Source organism: Aulonocara sp. 'chitande type north' Nkhata Bay, linkage group LG16, assembly GCF_057382095.1.
Source record: "Aulonocara sp. 'chitande type north' Nkhata Bay isolate Kocher_YH1m ecotype deep benthic linkage group LG16, A_spYH_male_GT1.1, whole genome shotgun sequence".
NCBI lineage: Eukaryota > Metazoa > Chordata > Actinopteri > Cichliformes > Cichlidae > Aulonocara > Aulonocara sp. 'chitande type north' Nkhata Bay.
Window position 1 is genome coordinate 31,905,488 of NC_141359.1, and position 26,930 is coordinate 31,932,417.

The 26,930-nt window shown below is 42.6% G+C and overlaps 1 protein-coding gene across 1 annotated transcript; it reads right to left on the bottom strand.

The window, feature by feature from the left end:
- Nucleotides 1-26,501, bottom strand: klhdc3l (kelch domain containing 3-like). Its single transcript, XM_086267861.1, has 8 exons — nt 26,387-26,501; nt 13,158-13,353; nt 12,457-12,539; nt 12,279-12,357; nt 10,895-10,941; nt 10,307-10,427; nt 9,604-9,787; nt 1-3,238 (listed from the first exon to the last, which is right to left on the bottom strand). The coding sequence occupies exons 2-8, from the start codon at nt 13,318-13,320 to the stop codon at nt 2,626-2,628; spliced, it is 1,290 nt and encodes a 429-aa protein (XP_086123987.1). The 5' UTR covers nt 13,321-13,353; nt 26,387-26,501; the 3' UTR covers nt 1-2,625.
- Nucleotides 26,502-26,930: the final 429 nt, after the last annotated feature.

Here is a 26,930-nt window from a genome sequence, read left to right on the forward strand (position 1 = left end):
GATTCTAGGCAGACCCAGTGTTCAAATTCACTGAACTTCTCTGTAAAATCAAGTGGAAATCCAAAGTTTCTGAGGTTTACATTCTGACTTCCCTTTTTTTTGGTAAACCCAGCCTGAAGTCCACAGATATTTTTCAAAAATATGTAACTTTTCATTTTTAAAGAGTGGGTTTTAGCAAACCTCAAACATGAGGATTTGTTGCACTTTACAGGGACAATTTACAGAAGTGGATTAAGAAAAACATTTGAAGCCTTGGCATTTCTAACAGGACATTCTGGGGAAAAAGAGGGTCAGCCATGAAACATGTTTAAATTTAGAAAATCATAAAAGTCATAAAAGTTCAGTGCAATAAAGCGCCAATGGTCATATAGAGATCTTTTTAGACATCCAGTAACTCTGAGGCAGTTACATTAAAGTGTTACACATTACTCAAAAAATAAAGCACAGACAGCAAACAGGACACAACAGCACCATTGTACAAACTACATCAGTTACAGTGAAGGTACGGGAGCCCCTCGGTGACAATATTTGCATCTAATGTAATAAAAACTTCAGATTTTCATGACCTGCTCAATCCCCTTTAAACAGCCATGAATTCATGATGTAAACGACAGTTCTTTTTAAAAACAGACACACGTTTTTTGTTTTTTTTAAAAAGATGAAATCAAACCCATCTGTGAGTCCAAAGGGATTTTTAGTCAGAAGTGAAAACAGACATAGGTAAGCAGTTCATCTTCTGGAGCTCGTTGATGGAGTCTGTGGAGATGTGGCGCCCTCTTGTGTAGTGTAGCTGACATTACTGTTAGGTGAAAGCATTCGTTGATTGCACTTCAAACAGATTTAGAAGATTGTCAGGCTGACCTGTGTTCAAATTTCTGAGCAGGTGAAAACATTTCCAAACGGTCACAGCTGTGGGGTCAGTAAGAGGAGCTGATCAGCGGGCAGGTTCAGTGTTTCGAAGTTTTATCACAATTTCCTTTTTGTTTTTGTTAAGTTTGTGTCCTGGCATAAGGACGCACTCAGCACACTATTATTTTACAACTCACTAATATTCCTCACTGACCTTTAGGTGACATTTCGATGTACTTTTGCAATACTTTTTATTTGAAAAAAAAAAGAACCCTTTTAGAGAATTTGGTATGACTTTGACACTCTTCAGATATTTGAGTGATCTATAGATTTTCTGTTTCTGTCAAAAATCTTGCCGATCTTCCACATCTGCAGCCCAGATGTTTGGATTTAGTTTGAAAGTAAAGCATGGAGGTAACAAAGAGTCTGACTGTGAGGTCTCCAGTGCAATATGTTGTTTATCAAAGTATTGCACAGTCGCCATCTTAAATAATATAAGCATACTGTAATTCACTCAAACATACGTTCAGTTTACTTTTTGTACTTTTATTAAAACAAAGAAGTTGTTTTGTAAGAAGTAACAGATGGGAATTGTTTAAATGTCCTTTTCATAGAACAGGTAAGAATTTCTGTCATGAAGCTATATTTCTATAAAAATATGAGAACATAAATGAAACAATTTTGGTCATTTTAAAAGGAGCTGTGGGAGAAGCTCAGCTGACGAACGAATGCAACACAATTTCAAATATTTTTTACTCGAGTAGAAATATTCTTAACTCACTCAGACACACGTTCACCTTTGTTGGCACCACCTGAAGGGAGTTTGTGTATTTTGAATGAGTATTTCTTAGCAGGTTTGCTCATTACAGTTGATTTTTTGTTTGAAAGTGTTCAGCTTTAGATTAGCTGTTCTGTCTCATGTGATGTGTGGTATTGATCGTGGACAGATTTAAGGAGGTCAGAAGAATAAATAATCCATCACAACACAAAGAGCTGACTCACTCTTTAGATGTAAGTACCAATGGTAAATACAGACACTCCAAAGCCTTCTGACACTGCAAATACTTATTTTAATGTTAATTAAATAATGCTTATTTTTCATTTATTTCTGTTTTGCTCTTTTTTCAGTTCATTAGATACCTGAGTATAGCTGTTGCCTATCTGTATGACCACAGTGTATCCATCTTCTGATGGCTGCTTCCAGCAGGATAACATGATGTGCCACATATCTGGTATCTGGTATCATGAAGATGACAATGAGTTCACTGTACAGCCACTGTGTGATGCTGTCATGTCAATGTGGAACAAAATCTCTGAGGAATGTTTGCAGAAACTTGGGTGAATCTGTGCCATGAACAATTAACTAAAGTAGGTCCACCCTGGTGGTAGCATGGTGTACCTAATGAAGTGTACAATGGGAGTACAACCAAGAATAAAAATGCACTATTCTGTCTTTATTAATACAGGAATAAATGACTGTGAAATTCTGGGCTGATGCTCACTAAAGATCTGATTCCAATACCTTCCCTGTTCTTACAGAAACTATAAACAGATACACAGAACAGATACTGTGTTTTTTCACATTCACTGTTAACAGGACACAGCTCATGCTAATGCCATTTCCCCAAAATTTACTTGAATGTTGCAAAAAATGTAAAAATCAAAACACTGAAACTGTACAAAAGTATAAAAATATTTCATGTTGTTTTCTTTTTCACAGAAAGCTAGTAACACCTATTAAAACCTGCTTCTCGCGCAGAGAACAGAATCGTTTATTCAGTCAATCATCGTCACCTGCCACATGGAGATGGGGCTGGTTCTCGTACAAGGTTTTCCGCCGAGCACCAGCAGCAGGTCGGGCAGATGCTGAGTGATGTCTCCATCCTTGTCCTCCAGCGCCTCCTCCTCTGAGCAGCTCCATTGTTTCATGAATGCTTTGTTCTCAAATGTCAGGCAGCTTCCAATACGCTGACCATCTATCTCTATTAAGGCCTCTCTGCTGGTCTCCAGTTCTGAAGAACTTCTGTTGGCTTCTCTGTCTGGAGTGAAAGTCTCCAGCTCTATAGCGTTATCTGGTGCTGGGAAGCACTTGTTCTTAAACGGCTTGAGTTTCCCTCCCAGTAACCTGGGCTGGAGTCCTGAGTCTGAGCAGAAGCTCTTGCTGGTGCTACTGGTTTTGTAGCTGGGACCCAGACCAGTGCAGCAATGGTGAATCTTGTCTGGGGGGTTGGAGCCCGGGAGTGTGGTGAGCTGCATCCAGGTCTGAGTGATGAAGCTGTATCTCCACAGGCAGTTCTTTGGAGAGTCCTGGGTCTCGCCTCCACCGAAAAGGAGCATTGAGTCTTTATAGGTGACAGCTGAGTGTCCTGTGAGTTTAGGAGGGCCGTACCTGAGAAAAACAACCACAGGTGGTGTTAGCAGGAAAGAGCACACCAAATGATGCCAAATAAGTTCAGCAGTCAGTGCTAAAAACATCAGAGCTAAACAGACCGGTCAGACAGGAAGTGCTGGGAGCACCAGGAGCTGTAATCGATAATCTGCTGATCCATGTGTGATCGTATGTGTGATAATATTTCTATATGGCGTGTTGTGCCATGTTACTTTATTAAAATTACCCCTGGATATAAAACACATCATTTGCACTGTTAAACCTGGGATGATAAATCTATTTCTGACAGATGTGTCACTCATCGTATTTAAAGGACGGACATCTCTTTTTGTTGAACACCAGCTGCCTTGACTCCTCTCCTTGTGTCTCTTCCTTGCCTCCTCTGCTCTCTGTGGTAGGGAGGGGCTAAGACTAATACGCTAAGAGAGGAACTGAGGACACAAAAGAGGGGTGAGGCAAATGATCTGTGGAAAAACATCTTAAAGTGAGGTGTTGAGTTTAATACTGACTCTTGTGTGTTTTGAGGACACCAAAAAACTGACTGCAGATACATCTGTGTGTCACAGCAGACACTACAAGCTTCCTGCCCCCTTTTTCCTTTCCTTTTGCCAAAGCTCTTTTCACACTTTGGGAATTAAAGCTGATATATCACAGATTAGAAAAACAGTGAGTCTATTTGTGGTACGTTTGTCACCAAGAATATGCAGACAGTAAAATTTCCCTTTGATCTGGATGCAAACTTGATTTCCAAGTCTCCTTCATCAGTTTCAGAGCTCTAATGCGCAGTGATTTCTGTGACGTGCACCTCTGATAATGTCTTTGAATTACAGTGGGGCAAAAAAGTATTTAGTCAGCCACCGATTGTGCAAGTTCCCCCACTTAAAATGATGACAGAGGTCAGTAATTTGCACCAGAGGTACACTTCAACTGTGAGAGACAGAATGTGAAAAAAAAAATCCATGAATTCACATGGTAGGATTTGTAAAGAATTTATTCGTAAATCAGGGTGGAAAATAAGTATTTGGTCAGCTCAAACAAGGAAAATCTCTGGCTCTCACAGACCTGTAACGTCTTCTGTAAGAAGCTTTTCTGTCCCCCACTCGTTACCTGTATGAATGGCACCTGTTTGAACTCATCATCTGTATAAAAGACACCTGTCCACAGCCTCAAACAGTCAGACTCCAAACGCCGCCATGGCCAAGACCAAAGAGCTTTCGAAGGACACCAGGAAAAGCATTGTAGACCTGCACCAGACTGGGAAGAGTGAATCTGCAATAGGCAAGCAGCTTGGTGTGAAAAAATCAACTGTGGGAGCAATCATCAGAAAATGGAAGACATACAAGACCACTGATAATCTCCCTCGATCTGGGGCTCCACGCAAGATCTCATCCCGTGGGGTCAAAATGATCATGAGAACGGTGAGCAAAGATCCCAGAACCACACGGGGGGACCTGGTGAATGACCTGCAGAGAGCTGGGACCAAAGTAACAAAGGTCACTATCAGTAACACACTACAACGGCAGGGAATCAAATCCCGCAGTGCCAGACGTGTTCCGCTGCTGAAGCCAGTGCATGTCCAGGCCCGTCTGAAGTTTGCCAGAGAGCACATGGATGATACAGCAGAGGATTGGGAGAATGTCATGTGGTCAGATGAAACCAAAGTAGAACTTTTTGGTATAAACTCAACTCGTCGTGTTTGGAGGAAGAAGAATACTGAGTTGCATCCCAAGAACACCATACCTACTGTGAAGCATGGGGGTGGAAACATCATGCTATGGGGCTGTTTTTCTGCCAAGGGGACAGGACGACTGATCCGTGTTAAGGACAGAATGAATGGGGCCATGTATCGTGAGATTTTGAGCCAAAACCTCCTTCCATCAGTGAGAACTTTGAAGATGAAACGAGGCTGGGTCTTCCAACATGACAATGATCCAAAACACACCGCCCGGGCAACAAAGGAGTGGCTCCGTAAGAAGCATTTGAAAGTCCTGGAGTGGCCTAGCCAGTCTCCAGACCTCAACCCCATAGAAAATCTGTGGCGGGAGTTGAAAGTCCGTGTTGCTCGGCGACAGCCCCAAAACATCACTGCTCTCGAGAAGATCTGCATGGAGGAATGGGCCAAAATACCAGCTACTGTGTGTGCAAACCTGGTAAAGACCTATAGTAAACGTTTGACCTCTGTTATTGCCAACAAAGGTTATGTTACAAAGTATTGAGTTGTATTTTTGTTATTGACCAAATACTTATTTTCCACCCTGATTTACGAATAAATTCTTTACAAATCCTACCATGTGGATTCATGGATTTTTTTTTTTTCACATTCTGTCTCTCACAGTTGAAGTGTACCTCTGGTGCAAATTACTGACCTCTGTCATCATTTTAGGTGGGGGAACTTGCACAATCGGTGGCTGACTAAATACTTTTTTGCCCCACTGTAAGTTGGCAGCACTCAGTCAGTTCATTTCAGGAACCCTGCCATAAAACGCCTCTAAACCAACCAGAGAAAGTTTGGAGGGGAGGTGAGAAACAAACAATTACATCTGCATCTTAAGCTCTCATATTTTTCTCAGACTTTACTTAAATGTAACTGTAACGGTTTACAACCTACAAAGTCAGGTTATCACCATTAGAAATCACAAGACCTTCCAGTAACATTGTGTTATTAGGGTCACACTGTCTGTCTGTTTTTTTTCCATTTGCTGTATGATACCTGTGCCTCAGGGGGCAAAAACAAGTGACGTTAGTCCTGACTATGCTACTGACCGGCTAATCATTAGTCCTGATAAACTGCTGTTCATGTTCATAACGCCAGACGAATCAATCCACAAGTCTTTACATGTAACATATTCAGTCATCCAGAACAAAAAAAACAACAAAAGAAAAACAAGTCTCCAGATGTAAATCTCAGTGATCTGAAGCTCTTTATATACATAAATTTACGTATTACTAAACCATTAAAGAGACGGTTCCTCAGGACTCTTTCTTTCCTTTTTTTTTTTCAACAGACACACTACAATCAGTGTTTCCACCTCACATGTCAGCCTGTCAGCAGCGGCTGAAAAGTGATCCCAGTCTTTTCAGCCGCTGCTGAAGGATTCTCTGTCTCATCAACTGGATCAGGTTCTTCTGCCATGTTGTGTTATGTGGGAATATTCAGATGAGGAGCTGCAACAGACTGCTTGTCAAGTTTTCTCGTGAGTCTTGACCTTCCCTTTATGTTCCTCCTGCTCTTTGCTTTACTCTTTATGCTAAAAACTGCATTTGTTTTACAAGGTTTGACTCATTTCTCACCCTTTACAATTTTCCATGAACACCACGCCTCATTACTCTGCATTACACCACTCTATCTGGAATAAATCATTTAAATCATCTGAAGCAAATTAGTTTCTTGATTTGAAACACAAAGTTCTTTAAAAGCAAAACTAAAAAAATAAATAAATTACAACTAAAATATAGTTTCACAAATTAAAACACAGGTAAAAAAAAATGTGAATAAAGAAACATTAGGAAGCAAAAAGTACTTTAACTTAAAAAATGAAAAGCAATGTAGCAAGCTTGTAATTTGCTAAACTGCTGGAGCGATTAGGACAATACAGCTACAGGGAGTGCAGAATTATTAGGCAAATGAGTATTTTGTCCACATCATCCCCTTCATGCATGTTGTCTTACTCCAAGCTGTATAGGCTCGAAAGCCTACTACCAATTAAGCATATTAGGTGATGTGCATCCCTGTAATGAGAAGGGGTGTGGTCTAATGACATCAACACCCTATATCAGGTGTGCATAATTATTAGGCAACGTCCTTTCCTTTGGCAAAATGGGTCAAAAGAAGGACTTGACAGGCTCAGAAAAGTCAAAAATAGTGAGATATCTTGCAGAGGGATGCAGCAGTCTCAAAATTGCAAAGCTTCTGAAGCGTGATCATCGAAAAATCAAGCGTTTCATTCAAAATAGTCAACAGGAACGCAAGAAGCGTGTGGAAAAACCAAGGCGCAAAATAACTGCCCATGAACTGAGAAAAGTCAAGCGTGCAGCTGCCAAGATGCCACTTGCCACCAGTTTGGCCATATTTCAGAGCTGCAACATCACTGGAGTGCCCAAAAGCACAAGGTGTGCAATACTCAGAGACATGGCCAAGGTAAGAAAGGCTGAAAGACGACCACCACTGAACAAGACACACAAGCTGAAACGTCAAGACTGGGCCAAGAAATATCTCAAGACTGGTTTTTCTAAGGTTTTATGGACTGATGAAATGAGAGTGAGTCTTGATGGGCCAGATGGATGGGCCCGTGGCTGGATTGGTAAAGGGCAGAGAGCTCCAGTCCGACTCAGATGCCAGCAAGGTGGAGGTGGAGTACTGGTTTGGGCTGGTATCATCAAAGATGAGCTTGTGGGGCCTTTTCGGGTTGAGGATGGAGTCAAGCTCAACTCCCAGTCCTACTGCCAGTTTCTGGAAGACACCTTCTTCAAGCAGTGGTACAGGAAGAAGTCTGCATTCTTCAAGAAAAACATGATTTTCATGCAGGACAATGCTCCATCACACGCGTCCAAGTACTCCACAGCGTGGCTGGCAAGAAAGGGTATAAAAGAAGAAAAACTAATGACATGGCCTCCTTGTTCACCTGATCTGAACCCCATTGAGAACCTGTGGTCCATCATCAAATGTGAGATTTACAAGGAGGGAAAACAGTACACCTCTCTGAACAGTGTCTGGGAGGCTGTGGTTGCTGCTGCACGCAATGTTGATGGTGAACAGATCAAAACACTGACAGAATCCATGGATGGCAGGCTTTTGAGTGTCCTTGCAAAGAAAGGTGGCTATATTGGTCGCTGATTTGTTTTTGTTTTGTTTTTGAATGTCAGAAATGTATATTTGTGAATGTGGAGATGTTATATTGGTTTCACTGGTAAAAATAAATAATTGAAATGGGTATATATTTGTTTTTTGTTAAGTTGCCTAATAATTATGCACAGTAATAGTCACCTGCACATACAGATATCCCCCTAAAATAGCTCAAACTAAAAACAAACTAAAAACTACTTCCAAAAACATTCAGCTTTGATATTAATGAGTTTTTTGGGTTCATTGAGAACATGGTTGTTGTTCAATAATAAAATTATTCCTCAAAAATACAACTTGCCTAATAATTCTGCACTCCCTGTATAAACTGGGCCTAAATTGAAAAAGCTAATGAGCAAAGTTGTGTTTTTTAGAGGCTGACCATCTGTAAGAGCCAGTGTGAGCTAATTTAGAATGACTCTGGGTCTGGGTTCATTGCTGGTGCATTTAACTATAGTTTCAACAGGCGGCTTACCTACAGCTTCTAGGTTTTATTGTCAGAGTGTAGACCAAATATAATGATAGTAAAAACTCCCAGAAAGCTTAAGAGTCAGCAGCAGCAAAAACAATAACCACAGCACAGGATTAAAAAAACATAGAACTTTTTGACAGCCAGGTTAGTGAAACCCACAGAGATGAATTCCTTCAAGGGGCATATGATCCAGTAGTATATTCACAGGAGTGATGTGTTACATATTCACACCTTTATATCATGGCAAAAAAGACTTATGTATACCTGCAATAAGTGTGCCTCGTGAATGGACTTTTTCCAAGGTTAGGGATGTCAGTTAATAATAATGAAAAATAGCTGAAAAACCAAAAAGACTCAAAATGTCGTGAATAAAAATCTTTGCATATGACAAATGTAGACAGTATTGCTTCATTTTTCTCTTATTTTATTCATTTTCCATAAGTGTAATTAGCTATATTCAGTCACAAAGAGAATAAATGATATTGGGGCCTCTACTTAACCTATTTACAAAATGAGCCGCAGTCAAATCCACAGACCTTGTGTGGACATCATGATGAACAGAGCAGCTATTTTCAGTATACATTATTTACAAACTGGCTTGTTTTGTATTGCACTGAATTAGTAAGTAACTGAAACAGCCTCATGTACGTTAACACAACCACAGCAAAATGCTGAAACACAGAGTTCATTGCAGTCATCGCTGTCTTTAACCATTCCAAAGTATTTCTTATTTTGTTGTAAAGGAAGTTCTCCAAAACATGTATTGATCATAACTATTGATAGTCTGGTATAACATGTAGATTTGTCTAGAAATCTGCAATGCTTGTCTGTGTTGTTTCACAGAATAGCCTGTTCAAGTACTGACACAAAAGCAGCCAGCAGGTGTCGCTGTGGAGATGGCTGTGAAATTGTTTTGAAACCATGATCCAGTGCTGGCACAACGACTTTGTATGTCTCAGTTTGCCCATCACTACCTGTCAGTGGTTTTAATGTCGAGACTGATCTTTTTCACTGCATCCAGTTTTCAAAAATACAGACAAACTCCGCACTTACTTGAGTGAACTCCATGTCTGGCTGCTGGAATTCCACTTCCAGAAGTCTCTCTGCTCCCGTAAACCTTTTAAGCCTCCGAACAGGTACACGCAGCCCTGATAGGCTATAGCTGAGTGACTGTGTCTGGGGCCTGGGCCTAATGAGTCCTGCTGAGAGCCACTCAGCAGGGACCAAGACATGGTATCTGCCATTAACACACACACAAACAAGTATCTATAATTAATGCTCATTCTGCAGCTCACATTGTGTTTGCATGTGTCACAATGCTGATGATGTTCACATGCTGCCCTCTAACTGAATATGGGTGAGATTTCACTCCTAGAAACGGTTCAGCTCAGTTTAATTGTCAATTTGTTTCTCCATCTCACAGCTATAAACTACATTCACACTGGTAAATATGAGCAGTTTATAAAATTATATTGACCAAGATGGAATCACAGCTAGAAGATGAGCTTGGCATCAAGTGGGACTAAACTGATGCAGTTTACTGAACTTATGATCTATCCCATTATATTAATGCTCAAAGTTGCTTATAGAAAAATCATGCTGAACAAAAGCTACAATTAATCTTTTGATAGTAACTCTGGCAAATACCATAAAAGGTCAGCTGATTTTGAGGGTGTGAGGTGGGAATTTTAAGATTTGGTTAGTTTTATATGGAAGGAGCTGACTGAATTCTCCCTTTTGCCAGTTTTAAACTCACTAAAGTCCAAACTCCAGAAATCCTGGGAGGTGCCTTTCATGTCAATGAATCCTCCGTACATGAGCATGGCAGAGCCGAGCACCACGGTGCTGTGGCCCTTCCTGTTGGTCGGCATTTGGGTCTGCACACAGAAAGAGAGAGAAATACATTTAGAATAGATGGTAAGCTACTTCTATGACCTTGATTGAACAGTCACAAAAAATGCATTAAATTTGGGCTTCTTCAACCTAACCCTAACCTTTCTCTTCCTACTTTGGTGATCCTCTTCCTACTTAGCTATATCCATTCTGTGGGGAAACACTGCAAATCAATTTATTTGACCTTTAAAGTTCTAACAAATATGTGGGTAGTGTGTGACTTCTGTTCTGCTGATACAAGCTAAAACAAGCAAAGGATGGCAGGAACTGTGCACAGTGTTCACTGATGTGCTTCCAAGTGTTGTGACTGCGTGACACAAAACAAACGGCAGCACACGAGGACTGAGCGGTTAATTATTTCTGTTATAAGCTGATAATGAGATCTAACCATCTGATTGTTTTCTATAGACAGAGAACATGTTATCATTTAGATATGAAAAGCACTCGGTACCTGAAGCAAGCTCCTCTTTCCCTGCCACTGCACCCACTTCTGCTTTGCTGAAACACAAATGACACAAGAAAATTAAACTAAAAGAGTGACGTACAATAAAATGGATATGATGTCTTTACAACATCTGTCAGCCTTACTCCAAGACAAAAAAAGTAAGTAAAGGCTAACATACAAAGAGGAGAGGCACTTCTGCAATAATTCTGAAATACACTGACACACACTGTTGTGCAGCCCAGTCTTATGAAATCTATTGTTACAGGGACACAAACTGTCCAGTTGGCCAAAGTAGAGAGGCTTTAAAAGACGTGGTAAATGTTATATTTTAACCTAAACCAAGACAGTTTTAAACCTAATCCTGTCGTTTTTAATGCTTAAATGTAACCAGGCAAAATATTTTTAATAAATAACATATTTAAAAATACCACCAGCTACCTGTGCTACCTGTCCGCTTCCTAGCATAGGTGATTTTAAGAGAAGTTGACCCCTGACCTTGACCTTCAACTCAATTGAGATTCGAACTTAGAAAAACATCTTCAGGACCATAACTTGCTTTGATCAGTGTGATCTGTCCTAACTATTATTGAGATTGCGGTAACACCAGTGTTGTTTCTCCACTCCACAGCTATCGCTACATTGACCTATCCATCCAAGGATATTAACCTTGAAAGTTTACCCAGAATGCACTTTTTCAATGCTTGTCTCTGTTGCTCTATGTCAAAGAAATGAAACTGCTGCATTTTATGCAAGTCATGACAGATCCCATCATGCTGAACAAAAACTAGATTTTTCTTTACATCGTGACACTTGGAGTGGAACGAAAACTTCAAGAGCTTATACTTCTAAAAATATCCAAGTTCGGTAAAATGTAACAATTGTGTAAAACAATTGCTTCATTAAACATATTGTAGTTCTTATGAAAACAAAAGAACCAATTGATTTTGAGGGTGGGCGTTTCGGGGGCTTTTTACAGATGTGATATGATTTTATATACAATAAGTGGTGAGAATTGAAAAAAACTGTGCATGAGATGGAATTTAGGTTATGTTGGAACAAGCAGAATAAAAACTGAGCTGAAGTGAAGAACACAGGAAGTGTTAGAGCAGGAAATGAACACAGCTGCAGTTTTCCTCCATTTGATAAATATGTGTTGGGGTAAATCACCTTTTCTTATGTTGTTTCTAATTGTCTTTAGAGTCGTGAGGTTATGAGCATGGAGACCCTCTCAGGTTTCTCTCTCAGCTTTAGTGACACAGAGGAATGAAACGTTTTACAGGGATTAGGAGGATCGACATGCAGCAACATGTTTTACCTGCTGAGCCTGAGAATTGACTACAACAGTAGTGTGACTGGCTGCCAGCCCATGCTGCACTGCAGTGAAACTCACCGATGTCAAACACCCAGAGAGCACATCTGCATGTGGTGTATGCAGAGTCCAACAGGCCTCCAAACACGTACAGGAAACCCTGAAAAGTTCAAAGCTGTTAAACATACTCTGCATGCCCACCGCTGTCATAAGATGGTCTCTCTGCTTTATGTCCAATGATTAAAGAAATTGAAGGTACCTTGTGAGCTACCATAGAATGTCCCTCTAGCTCCTCTGGTGCCGCTTCACCACTGCAGCTCAACTCGGTCCATTCATCAGACACTGAAATATTGAACACAGCAGTGTTGTTAACTGATGATTACAAAAAGAATATTACAGGAGGCTGTTTTATAAGAATGCAGCAAAAAACATCCTTTGCAAAGTTTAAGTGGAATAAATGTTGCATCTTTTTTCATGAATGACAGTGTGTATATAAACTTGAACGACTTGCAACACTTTCTACATCTGCACAAAGGCGTTGCCCAAATACCATAGGAATAGTTGGTGCTATCTTTTAATAAAAGACTGCATATAAAAGATGGAGATTTGAAGCATTGTAGCCTTCACCAGGGCAGAGCAGGAGGTGATCATAACCATACCTGAAAGGACAGATCTTAGTGAAGATCAAAGTGTTAAGTCATAACATTTGTCTGTTTCTTTTGTGCTGTTTTAAGTAGTAGACTAATTGGTCATTTGAAGAGAGGGCTTTATGTAAATGAGTACCTGAACATGGTTTTTGGCTACTCTGCCTAATATGTAATTCTTAAAAAGAGGTCTTTCTAGTGGCTATTCTGCGACCAGCCACAAGGATATCGCTTCTAAGGAAGTATTCTGTCATCCGTCTTTATATAGATCTGCATCTTTATATATGCATGGCTATTAATGGATGGGGGCCCTTACCCACGTTGTATTTCCAGAAGTCCCTCAGACATCTGTTCTCTCTGCCTCCCAGGACGTAGACGTTTGCATTGTAGCTGCAGCAGGCGTGCTTGTAGCGGTCGCACGGGGACAGGCTGCTTCTCAGGGGGAGCTGTTTCCACAAACAGGGGTTGTTCTGACTCATACCTGGCAGCCCTCACTCTCACTGGAACATCTTCTAAAAGAAAGTAAGTGTATACAGTCGTGCGTTATATGGACCCACTATCATGGCTAAAAAGTGCCAAGAACAAATGTTACAGACTGGTAGCACCTTTTTAGCTTCATTGTGCGATGATATGCAGGACTAAATAGCCTTCTTTCTGTTAAAAGTTTACATTTTTTAGATACTAGAGCCGCTGACTGACTCCACCTGGATGCTGTAAGTTGTTAAACGGTGCAAAACGATGAGTTTCATCTCCGTCCGTGTGAACAGGCCCTGATCAAAGTGGATGAAACAAAGGCTGCACTACAGGAGACAGGACAAATGAAAAACCCAAGCAACAGCTGCTTCCGTATTCACGAGGGGTCACCACAGCAAGCTCCACATGTTTGATTGGGCAGTTTTACGCCAGATGCCCTTCCTAACCTGTCTGTGGCTGGAACTGACCCCGGAACCTTTTACTTTCTAAGCTAATGTGCAAACCACTACACAATAAATGCTTTAAAAACTGTCTGTATCACCAGAACATGAGTGGAGATTCACGAGTTCATATCTTAAAAGAGCAGAGGGACTACACCAAGTTTTTTGGAGCACCGCTCCTCAAACAGAGCCAGAATTGTAGTGTAATAATAATAATATAACACGATAATATAATCATAGTTTACTCAACTTTCCAAAAACTCTAGTACTTATGATCCTGCACGCAACTACACTAATTTAACTTTCATTTTAGAACCCATCAGAGCTTTTCCCTCATTTGCATCTTTTTTCCGACTGCCTGCAGAGTCCTGAGAAAGACAAAATTAACTTTTATTTACATGCACATTGTGGCATTGACAGAATTTTATACCGTTCTTCTTCCTTCTTCCTTGTTGAATGATAAACTTCTTATCAAATGAACAAATTTTTTTCTCCTGAATTAATTTACTGAAGACATTTGGTTTGAGTGCACATTAACTTTACTCCTCAAATGAATCCTGTTTGTTCTGCATTTACCCGATGGCCAGTGACAACAGCAGCCTTTGGAAAACTGTTCTGATGCACAAAACAACTGGATACCTTTTTTTTTTCCCCTGTCCCGTTTGGTTCTTTTTGCCATCAGAATTATCATCTAAAGGCAAAGAAAGATGCCCAACAGAATTACTTGACCAAATGGACCATCCCGGCCTTGCCGTATTGGTCTATTTGACTCACCTTTGCTTTTATTGTTTATTTTATTTTATTTTCGCTTACTACACACGGGACAGACATGACTGGGGGAAAGAAAAGGGAGAAAGAACGAGGGAAAGAAAAACAGCGGGGAAGAGGAATGATGATAAAGGGCAAAAAACAAAAACCAACAAAACAAACAGACAAAAAATACATATATCAATCACCTGGATCACCTGTTGAGAAAGACAAAAGAGAAAACAAGCAAAAAAGAGAGAGCAATATAATAAACAACATCATTGCGATGATCTATGTGAATATAACAGTAAATACTAAATATTAATTATTATTGTGCAGCACGTAGGATTGACAGCACACAGGAGGAGAAGTAGGAGCCAAAAAGGGTGTAGTTTGTGTCTGTGAGCACCCGTGTGTACACCTGTGAGCATGAGCGCGCTTGTATTTAAAAGGTTCCTTCGTGTAATGATCTGCTAGAGGGCGTGGGGAGCCATAGCCCCGGATACCAACTGGATACCTTTTTAGTACCGACTGAGAGCACCCAGCATCTGAACAAGGAGCCAAAGCAGAAACCTTCAAACTGACACTCAAGCTTCTCATCTACAAAGAAAGCAGGCTAAATCCAGACTGAACCCCTACTGTGGGAAGCATTTATCCAGTAATTTCCTGCAGTTTTGAAATATGAAATTTCAAGCCTATAAGAAGTTTAATGTTACTCAGTTACAGTGCTGAATTTGAATCAAACAGCTGTTTGGGGCCTTACTGTCAGGGTCCTGGGTCTCCTGACCCAGCGTTTTAGTTCTTTGTGGGTTTTGTATTATTGTACTTGGTGTGAGTTATGCTATGGTTTCTAGTTTCTATCCCTTGCCCTTCATGTTTCTCTATGTGCCCTCTGTTCTGTGTAAGTCCGTGTCTGCATGTTTGGGTTCCCCTCTGTGTCTCTCGGTTCTTAGAGTCCTCTGCCTTATGGTTTATGTCTCTGTGTTTCTTAGTTGCTGTCTCCACGGTGTCAAGTTCGCGTCTCTGTGTGATCCTTCCTGTTTTACTTTGAAGGTCCGTGACTTATGTGAATGTGTCCTGCTTTGCTTGTCTCGTCAGTTCTAATTTCCCCCAGCTGTGCTCTCCTTCTGTGTCTCATTCTCCTCGTTACTTCCCAGTGTATTTAGACCCTGTGTTTCTCTGAGTCAGTGTTGCGTCGTACCCTCAACAAGCTGTGTGTTTTGCCTCAGTGTTGCCAGTGTTTTGTTTCCAGTTCAGTGTTTTGTGCTTCAGTGTTTTAGTCCACCAGCGTTTTTGTTTGTCTTTTGGTGAGTTTAGTTAGTAAGAGGTTTTCCAGCATTAAAGCTGCGCTTTAAGTTGAACTTCTGTGTCTGAGTCCTGCATTTTGGATCCACCACTCCTGCTTGCCCGCCTACCACACAGCCAACCATGACAGAACGACGCAACCATCAAATGGATCCTGCGGACTCACGGTCTCAGTATTTCGCGCAGTTGTGGAATTACTGCCGGGAAGTAATCCACGCTGAGGACACCCCCAAGAGACTCCTTCAGGTGGTCTTTTTCGACAACTTTTTGTCTTCCACCCTCTGCACAGCTGGTTTTTTGGACATTAACAGATTAAAACAACTAATAACAGCTCTGAGAGCCAGGATGTGCTTCGAACTGTTTGGCATGGGCGGTCCAGGCAAGGAAGGGTCAGCTACCCTCCTGGAAGCCCTCGCTGCCTGGTATTCTCAGCATCAGCATCTGTTCCCATCAAGCCTTATCACTAAATCATTCCATCCTCCCTTAAGAGAGGGACTGCATCCTCGTTGCCTTCACCCCAGTACACCAGTGTCACCTGCCCCGCAGCCTCCCTCAGCTCAGTCTCCAGTGCCTGTTTCAGCTCAGTCTCCAGTGCCTGTTTCAGCTCAGTCTCCAGTGCCTGTTTCAGCTCAGTCTCCAGTGCCTGTTTCAGCTCAGTCTCCAGTGGCTCCAGTGCCGCCTGTCGCGCAGGCCCCAGTAGCTCCAGTGCCCCCGCTACCCGTAGCTCTGGCTCCAGTATCACCGGTTTCGCTCATTCACTCCATGCAGGGAGAAAGTTTAATTTCATCTCAAGGTGCTTTTCATGGTTCAGCCGCCATTGGCACAGTTTGCCGCTCCAGGGCTTCCCCAGAGGCTAGGTCTCAGTCCCCAGCTGATTCTGGATCCCTGAAGTCTATGCAGCCACCTGAGAACTGCACCATGTCAGCGTTGCCTGGGCAGAGCCAGTGCTCAGTGCATCGCCAGTTGCCTTCGTGTTTGCCAGAGGACTCCATGACTGCTGGCTTAGTGGTGGCTTCTGCTGGAGGGTCCGAGGGACCGCTCCGGCCTTCGTCTCCTGTCTCCGCTGGAGGGTCCGAGGGACCGCTCCGGCCTTCGTCTCCTGTCTCCGCTGGAGGGTCCGAGGGACCGCTCCGGCCTTCGTCTCCAGTCTCCGCTGGAGGGTCCGAGGGACCGCTCCGGCCTTCGTCTCCTGTCTCCGCTGGAGGGTCCGAGGAGCCCGTCCAGCCTCCTGCTGCAGCTTCATCATCCTCGTCTGGTCCAGCTTCATCATCCTCGTCTGGTCCAGCTTCATCCGAGTCTTCAGCCTCGCCTGGCCCAGCCTCCGTGTCTTCAGTCTCGCCTGGCCCAGCCTCCGTGTCTTCAGCCTCGCCTGGCCCAGCCTCCGTGTCTTCAGCCTCGCCTGGCCCAGCCTCCGTGTCTTCAGCCTGTGCTTCGCCTGGCCCAGCCTCCGTGTCTTCAGCCTGTGCTTCGCCTGGCCCAGCTACTGCCTGTGCTTCGCCTGGTCCGGATCGCCTGAGTCGCCGCCGCTGCCTTCCGCGCAGCCGGCCCCCGGACCTGTTTTGGCCTCCTGTGCTGCCGGCCCCCTGGCCGGCCCCCTGAACTCTTCTGTTTTGGACTCGTGTTTTGTTTTTGGGCTTTCTTATGCTTCTGTGTTTTTGTTTCGTGCCCTCCTTCCTGGACCCCCGCCGCCCGCCCTGGTCGGGTTGTTTTCTGTTTTCGGCGGTTTTCGTTGTGTGTTTTTTTTTTTTTTTTTTTTTTTTTTTTTTTCTCGTTTTCTTGTGTTGGGCTGTCGGGAGCCAGCCCTTGGGGGGAGGGTACTGTCAGGGTCCTGGGTCTCCTGACCCAGCGTTTTAGTTCTTTGTGGGTTTTGTATTATTGTACTTGGTGTGAGTTATGCTATGGTTTCTAGTTTCTATCCCTTGCCCTTCATGTTTCTCTATGTGCCCTCTGTTCTGTGTAAGTCCGTGTCTGCATGTTTGGGTTCCCCTCTGTGTCTCTCGGTTCTTAGAGTCCTCTGCCTTATGGTTTATGTCTCTGTGTTTCTTAGTTGCTGTCTCCACGGTGTCAAGTTCGCGTCTCTGTGTGATCCTTCCTGTTTTACTTTGAAGGTCCGTGACTTATGTGAATGTGTCCTGCTTTGCTTGTCTCGTCAGTTCTAATTTCCCCCAGCTGTGCTCTCCTTCTGTGTCTCATTCTCCTCGTTACTTCCCAGTGTATTTAGACCCTGTGTTTCTCTGAGTCAGTGTTGCGTCGTACCCTCAACAAGCTGTGTGTTTTGCCTCAGTGTTGCCAGTGTTTTGTTTCCAGTTCAGTGTTTTGTGCTTCAGTGTTTTAGTCCACCAGCGTTTTTGTTTGTCTTTTGGTGAGTTTAGTTAGTAAGAGGTTTTCCAGCATTAAAGCTGCGCTTTAAGTTGAACTTCTGTGTCTGAGTCCTGCATTTTGGATCCACCACTCCTGCTTGCCCGCCTACCACACAGCCAACCATGACAGAACGACGCAACCATCAAATGGATCCTGCGGACTCACGGTCTCAGTATTTCGCGCAGTTGTGGAATTACTGCCGGGAAGTAATCCACGCTGAGGACACCCCCAAGAGACTCCTTCAGGTGGTCTTTTTCGACAACTTTTTGTCTTCCACCCTCTGCACAGCTGGTTTTTTGGACATTAACAGATTAAAACAACTAATAACAGCTCTGAGAGCCAGGATGTGCTTCGAACTGTTTGGCATGGGCGGTCCAGGCAAGGAAGGGTCAGCTACCCTCCTGGAAGCCCTCGCTGCCTGGTATTCTCAGCATCAGCATCTGTTCCCATCAAGCCTTATCACTAAATCATTCCATCCTCCCTTAAGAGAGGGACTGCATCCTCGTTGCCTTCACCCCAGTACACCAGTGTCACCTGCCCCGCAGCCTCCCTCAGCTCAGTCTCCAGTGCCTGTTTCAGCTCAGTCTCCAGTGCCTGTTTCAGCTCAGTCTCCAGTGCCTGTTTCAGCTCAGTCTCCAGTGGCTCCAGTGCCGCCTGTCGCGCAGGCCCCAGTAGCTCCAGTGCCCCCGCTACCCGTAGCTCTGGCTCCAGTATCACCGGTTTCGCTCATTCACTCCATGCAGGGAGAAAGTTTAATTTCATCTCAAGGTGCTTTTCATGGTTCAGCCGCCATTGGCACAGTTTGCCGCTCCAGGGCTTCCCCAGAGGCTAGGTCTCAGTCCCCAGCTGATTCTGGATCCCTGAAGTCTATGCAGCCACCTGAGAACTGCACCATGTCAGCGTTGCCTGGGCAGAGCCAGTGCTCAGTGCATCGCCAGTTGCCTTCGTGTTTGCCAGAGGACTCCATGACTGCTGGCTTAGTGGTGGCTTCTGCTGGAGGGTCCGAGGGACCGCTCCGGCCTTCGTCTCCTGTCTCCGCTGGAGGGTCCGAGGGACCGCTCCGGCCTTCGTCTCCAGTCTCCGCTGGAGGGTCCGAGGGACCGCTCCGGCCTTCGTCTCCTGTCTCCGCTGGAGGGTCCGAGGAGCCCGTCCAGCCTCCTGCTGCAGCTTCATCATCCTCGTCTGGTCCAGCTTCATCATCCTCGTCTGGTCCAGCTTCATCCGAGTCTTCAGCCTCGCCTGGCCCAGCCTCCGTGTCTTCAGTCTCGCCTGGCCCAGCCTCCGTGTCTTCAGCCTCGCCTGGCCCAGCCTCCGTGTCTTCAGCCTCGCCTGGCCCAGCCTCCGTGTCTTCAGCCTGTGCTTCGCCTGGCCCAGCCTCCGTGTCTTCAGCCTGTGCTTCGCCTGGCCCAGCTACTGCCTGTGCTTCGCCTGGTCCGGATCGCCTGAGTCGCCGCCGCTGCCTTCCGCGCAGCCGGCCCCCGGACCTGTTTTGGCCTCCTGTGCTGCCGGCCCCCTGGCCGGCCCCCTGAACTCTTCTGTTTTGGACTCGTGTTTTGTTTTTGGGCTTTCTTATGCTTCTGTGTTTTTGTTTCGTGCCCTCCTTCCTGGACCCCCGCCGCCCGCCCTGGTCGGGTTGTTTTCTGTTTTCGGCGGTTTTCGTTGTGTGTTTTTTTTTTTTTTTTTTTTTTTTTTTTTTTTTTTTTTTCTCGTTTTCTTGTGTTGGGCTGTCGGGAGCCAGCCCTTGGGGGGAGGGTACTGTCAGGGTCCTGGGTCTCCTGACCCAGCGTTTTAGTTCTTTGTGGGTTTTGTATTATTGTACTTGGTGTGAGTTATGCTATGGTTTCTAGTTTCTATCCCTTGCCCTTCATGTTTCTCTATGTGCCCTCTGTTCTGTGTAAGTCCGTGTCTGCATGTTTGGGTTCCCCTCTGTGTCTCTCGGTTCTTAGAGTCCTCTGCCTTATGGTTTATGTCTCTGTGTTTCTTAGTTGCTGTCTCCACGGTGTCAAGTTCGCGTCTCTGTGTGATCCTTCCTGTTTTACTTTGAAGGTCCGTGACTTATGTGAATGTGTCCTGCTTTGCTTGTCTCGTCAGTTCTAATTTCCCCCAGCTGTGCTCTCCTTCTGTGTCTCATTCTCCTCGTTACTTCCCAGTGTATTTAGACCCTGTGTTTCTCTGAGTCAGTGTTGCGTCGTACCCTCAACAAGCTGTGTGTTTTGCCTCAGTGTTGCCAGTGTTTTGTTTCCAGTTCAGTGTTTTGTGCTTCAGTGTTTTAGTCCACCAGCGTTTTTGTTTGTCTTTTGGTGAGTTTAGTTAGTAAGAGGTTTTCCAGCATTAAAGCTGCGCTTTAAGTTGAACTTCTGTGTCTGAGTCCTGCATTTTGGATCCACCACTCCTGCTTGCCCGCCTACCACACAGCCAACCATGACACTTACTGGTTGGAGTTTGCATGTTGCTCCAGTGGCTTGGGTACTACAGCTTCTTGCCACAGTCCAAAGCGATGCATGTGAGGTTAACTAGTGATTCAGAAGTGCATGTAGGGCTGGATGTGAGTATGAGTGGCCGTCTGTCTCTGTGTTCCCACATTTACTAGCTATTTTACTAATGAATAATCCTCCTCACTCTTATTTTGAAAGTCCAGTTGATGCTAACTAGATAGCCTCATGTTCTCCCTGACAGATGGCTTCTTCATATATTCTCTTGGAGGTGGAGTTACTCCCAGTATCCTGAAACATGCCAACACCCATAGCACTCTAGGGAAATAAAGCTTCTTTTCAAGAGTTTCACTTCCTGCTTAAATAAAAACTAATACAGCTATGGGAAACACTGCGCTCAGCATGTTCTCTCTGGCTTTAATAGATGGTGTCCTGGATGGCTGATGACACACATGATCGTTTGGCATTTCAAAAACATATATTTAAATACTTGTTGTGGCAGAGACAGCGAAGCTAGAGTACTAAAGAGAACCAAAACAGGCACATTTAGAACATGGAAACTCAATACAGAAAAATTGCCTAGCCAGCCTGTGAATTCTAACCCAAGGCCACCTTCAAAAAGTTGAAAATATAAAAAAGACCAAAATTTAAAACGTGAACTACTGGCTCATTTTAAATGTAATTTAGTTTTACAGCATAAAAAAATATTAAGGGCTGTTCTTTTTCCAATGGACAATGAAATTACTGACTTTTGTTATTGTTGTTGTTATTATTTTATCATTCATCAGCTAATCGATCATTCCGTGAAATGCCAGAACACAGATGGATATAAGGTCGGTTTACTGTGTAATATACGCATGAACAAGCAGTGGTGCTTTAGTTATATCAGTTATATTACTACAAGTCACTAAACAGCACCAGTGACTCATTTAAGGATGCTTTTACATAACATGTAAGCTGAGTTTTAATAGCGTTGCTCTTTCTCACTGTGAGCAGTAATTTTCCATCTCTAAGTGAGGAAGTATACTCAGTTTTACAAAGCCATTAGTATTCCTCTGTTTGGACTTGACCGCTGTCTTATCAGGCTATCACAAGAGCAAACAGCTCTGAGGTCACAACACTTAAGTGACACACCTAGCCAAGTGTTGTCCAAATACTTGAGAGTCACATGAATAAATGGGACCATAACTTTGTTGTTCATGGAGAAAAAAAAGCAATATTCAGGAATGCAGTCCTTAAAATCTAGGATCAAATGGAGCAACAGCTGTTTTTCACCATATTTTTCTGTATTTCCTAAAGCATCGGCTCATCTGCCTTGTGAACTTCAGGGTCACATCTAATTCTTAATACGCAGGGTTTAATATGATGTCAGCTCACCCTCTGCTGCTATAACAGCTTCAGCTTTCCTGGAAAGGCTTTCCATAATGTTTAAGAGCGTGTTTATGGGAATTTCTGACAATTTTTCCAGAAGCACATTTGTGAGGTTAGACGCTGTGTTGGATGACAAAGCCTGGTTTGCAGTCTGCACGTACAAACTCCAAAACATGTACAAAACACAACGGAAGTGCTCCAGGATGCTAGGGGCAGTGTTGAGCTTTTGTTACCTAGTGGTTACACAAGCCACGAAGTACCAAGTAAATTAACATTTTTTTAAATTATTTGAATATATATGACTGCCTGTGTATAAATACACAAACAATACACATATGCTTTCAATTGTGTACTTTAAGTGATCTAGGTAGCTTTGTTTTGGAAGTTCAGTTAACGCTAGAAATGTGTTTTGGAGTTTGTACATGCTTCAGAGTTTGTACGTGCTTTGTCTCTAGGGGCCACCGTATATATTTATATATAAACATATATAAATAAAACCACATTTTTTAAAAAACATTAGTAATTCCTTTTGTGCATAATTTTATATTGTTGTTGATAATAAATTAATTAACACTAGCATCCCCCAGGCTTCTACCTTTCTAGCAACAAAACAACCTGAAGAGCCAGTTGGGAGCCAAAAGAGCCGGCTCTTTTTAGTGAGCCGAGCCAAAAGAGCCGGCTCTCTAAAAAGAGCCGGAATTCCCATCGCTATTTTGGAGGTCAGTTGCAACTGACTATGCAGGAAGTTAGCAACCTTTGTGGACTTTTGCGCCTCAGCACCCCTCAGGCTAAAACAATGGCTTTTTTGTTTTTAAGCTCTCTTTTTGTCCTCTATTACAAATCAAAGCACCTGCTCTGTTTTTAATATAGATTTTGGTTTATGACGCTCTTGTTTTTTTTAATCTTATTTAACCTTTTCTGTGTAAATGAACTCCTTCTTGATTGTAAATTTTACCTTATTGGATTTTATTTTACTGAACTTTTCTATTTTATTTGAGCTAATCTGTGATAGGCATTCTTTAATATTTTGGATACTATAACACAGGAAGTTCCAGCTTTTGGCATAAATACAGTTTATTCTTAAATTTAACATTTCAGGCATGTGATTATACTAGCACTGAAAGGTTAATCGGAATTCCTTTTTACATTTTGTCTTCCAGTGATTCTAAATAAAACAGGATAATTAGGATAAAGTGATTACTCGTTTGTTTTCTGTTACAATTCAAATGCACCTCTGTTCAAGTGTTTTCTAAAAGCCAAAACTCACTCACGGCTCAGGCTGAGATGACAGTCAGAGAATCTGTGGTTTTCGAGGTCCAATTATGGAAAGCAATCATTTGCTATAATGAAGCAGCTCGAATTAAGGCTGTGCAAATAACTGTGTATTTTGATTTCAATTACAGTTCCAACAAATATTACAACAAGTTACTCTAAAAAAAAACTCTACTGTCGTTTTTAACCAACTCTGAGACTTCAGATTTGTCGTAGGATTTTTTCAGTGAAGAGGTTTTCTCCTGCAGTGACTGAACCTCACTCAGTCAACAAATACTGTTATTGTAGCAGGATGTGTAATCATGTTATTACAGAAATCTGAGTCGCAGAAAACTCAGGTTGCTGCAATGCTGCCCACTGGAATTTAAATAACGTTTGAGCACCATGATCAACTCCTGTGGTGAAAATAGCACAGCAAAACTGTTCCTATGTTGTTATGTTGGTTTCTGTCTTACATAGGTTATTTAAGTCTTATAGATTTCTTTGTGTTAATGAATTTACAATATGTGAAGATATCAGCCAAACAAATGAAACAGGATGGAGCTGTTAAAGAAACTGCAATGTTTCGAAACTGTGAGCATACTCTAACTAGCGCTAGCCCATCTGCTCCATTGACCCAATAAATCATCCAATCGCAGTCGAGTTTAACATGCACCTATTAAAGCACCACCTTATACTTCGTAAAGAACCATGTGGGGCCCAAAGACAAAACACAACAGTACTGATGAGAAAAAAAAACTTCAAGCATGAAGAAATGTTCATGTGCAACTATGAAAAATTCAGATGACCAGAATTTGTGACCATACGTGGACAGCTATCAGCTGAACAGGTAAAAAAATCTGCATCCTCTTTGCATTTTTACCTCGTAGCTCCACTAACTCAGTCTGCTGCTCACCTGCATAAACGCCGCTCTTTATAAAACACGCACACTTGCTGAAACAAAGTTGGAACAAGATAAAAGGAGATCTTTTTAAACTTAGCCACTTTAAGCTCCAATCTAAAATCAAAGCAAGAGAAAAAAATGTCCTCCTATTGTTTTTTGATGCTAGATCATTCAGACTGCTCCATGTACACGTTTAATGATCAGGGAAAAAATGATCTCTTCTATGCTGTAGCCCATGCAGCAGTACAAACTCAATACCGAAGTCCAGTTTCTGGTGAGCGCAGCTGGGTCCAGTCCAGACAGTACGTGCAGTGAGGCCTGTGAATCACCTTGCTGAACTCTCCATGGCATCTGCTCCAGATCCACTATCTCCATTAGTTTAAAGGAGTGTCCTCTATACCAGCGGTCCCCAACCCCCGGGCCACGGACTGGTACCAAACAACTTTGATACTTTGTTTGGTACTGGGCCACAAGAGTTGAGGCTCGGTGTGAAATGTATGATTTACAGGGTATTTATTGTTAACTTTGGTTTCCCTGGGTCTTTTCCCGTGTGTTATGAATAATTTTTTTTGGGTACCGGTACTCGTTTTATTTTGTTGTATTTATCCACGACACCTTAAAGGCCAGTCCATGAAAATATTGTCTGACATAAACCGGCTCATTGCGCAAAAAAGGTTGGGGACCACTGCTCTATACAGTATAAAACACAGTGCAAAAGATGGACAGAGGCACCTCTGGTGTAGGTTCATCAAGTTGTGTTATGAAGCATCAAACTGAAGAGTTTTGCAACCAATTCGTGACGAAATGACCAAAATTGATCAAATAAATATTTTATTCTGTGTCGCCTGATACAAAATCTGAAAAGTGCTTACAAAAGTCAGGGCTAGTTTCCCACAGACTTCTGTGGGACCGGGAGTCTATGGAAGCAACTGCAATCAAACTGGAAACCAGAGATCAGTAAAGTTAATGGCAGTTAAACCTTTCTTAGTCCTGACTGACTGAACTGACCACCAATGAGTGCAAAGGATATCATTGACTGACACACGAGGGGAGTAAATACACAAGTGTTACCTAAGCAACCAGAGCCTGGTATCCTATCCACTACCAACCAACAGCCAGTGACAATGTTATGGGAAGGAAACAACCAAATCACTTCCTGTGTGGATGCTACTGTGTGGAGGCCACTTCAGGACTATACACAGAGTAACTGTTAGCTTGTTGCAAAAAAAAAGCTAATATAATCACCTACAAATAATTTGGATTTTTTTTTAAAAAGGGTCAAATTAAAAAGTATTTAAAAAGAGACTGCATGGCCTCTTTTTAAATGCAGTAAGCTATTACTGCTTTACAAACATTCATCAGTACAGTGGAAGTGATCTGTGGAGTTACTGGACCAACATAGTGTCATCATTGTATTCTGGTAGCTGACTTGTTAGGGAGGATGTTAATCAGAAATTCAGTAATATATTCTTTCCAAGGAAATGCACTTTATAGATGGTACCGAACTTAAAATATGAGGTAAAGATTTAAATCAACCAGTCTCTGCCAATCCTCTGGGTAAATGTGTAATATATTACTTTTCCCAAGCTGGTGCAATCAGATAAAGCACACACAATGGAGCCGCTGTATTCCCATGAAGCCACATTAGTGATGTTTTCACTCCTATCGAATCTGAAATTCTCGGACTGTTACAGATAATAAGACATGAAGTTGTCTGGGTGACTAAGGCTACGCTAACTGCCCTCTTTCTTTATCTTAGGTGTATACTCAGGACAAAAAGTGTTTTCTAACCGTTTAACATTAGATAAGTAGCAACAGGCGCTTTTTTGTACAAGGCGGCTGTTAACGTGAAGTTGTCTGATGTGTACAACCGTTCCTAACGTGACTTTAGACACGTCAGTTTAATCAGGGGGAATGCGACCCGTGAACCCACAACTCGCTCACATCTCCAGCAGCGACACCCCGCGTGCTTTCAGTAGTTTATGTAATCGAAGGAAAGCCACTTGGCTAAAGTAAGATAACTTACTGGTTTCCCACATATTAAACCCCGAGGAAAATCTATCAGAGGAATGATAACGGTAACGCTCGAGAAGAGGAAATGAGATCAACTTTTTTTTCGTCTGTTTGATCAAAACGGAACCAAAGCAGGTCCGAGCTTCAGTGCCGAAAAGCCTCTGAGCTCTAAAATAGTTATAAAAAGGTCACTTCATGTGAAAAAAAAAAACAGCCAGTTTTGGCGTTAAAATGATGTTTTACTTACGCACAGTCCTCCGCTGCAGTGTCTCTGTTTTGGTCGTTGCTTTACTGCTAACGGGCTGCTGGTGCGTTCGATTTCACCTCGTAAATTCCCACCGCAGGTCTGGGAAGTGAAAGAATTTGTTTGGATTGGCCACGCGTCCGTGACGGCAAAAAACAAATGTACTGCGTATGATGAGATATGAAACCTCATTTTAGATACACATTACAATGTTATTTTCAAAAGCAACCTAATTAGGTGACTATGATGTATAAGAATGATTTTTAAAAAATCCGTTTTAATATAATACACGTGCTCTTGGGTGAAAAACGGAACGACTCAATCATGATTATCAGAATTTTTTCCAGTTGCTACTAAACAGTTTATAGCAAAGCAGATATGAAGGGAAAATATAGTGTATATTAGTTCAAGTTACTGTTTTCTAAAATGGGATTGCACACCCCCAAATGCCCCAATCTATGACTGTTGCAAGTCTGTGGTAATTCTATGTTACACAGACTCAACTTTCAGTTGATCAGTTCCTTTCTCTACCAGTAGTTTCTCAATT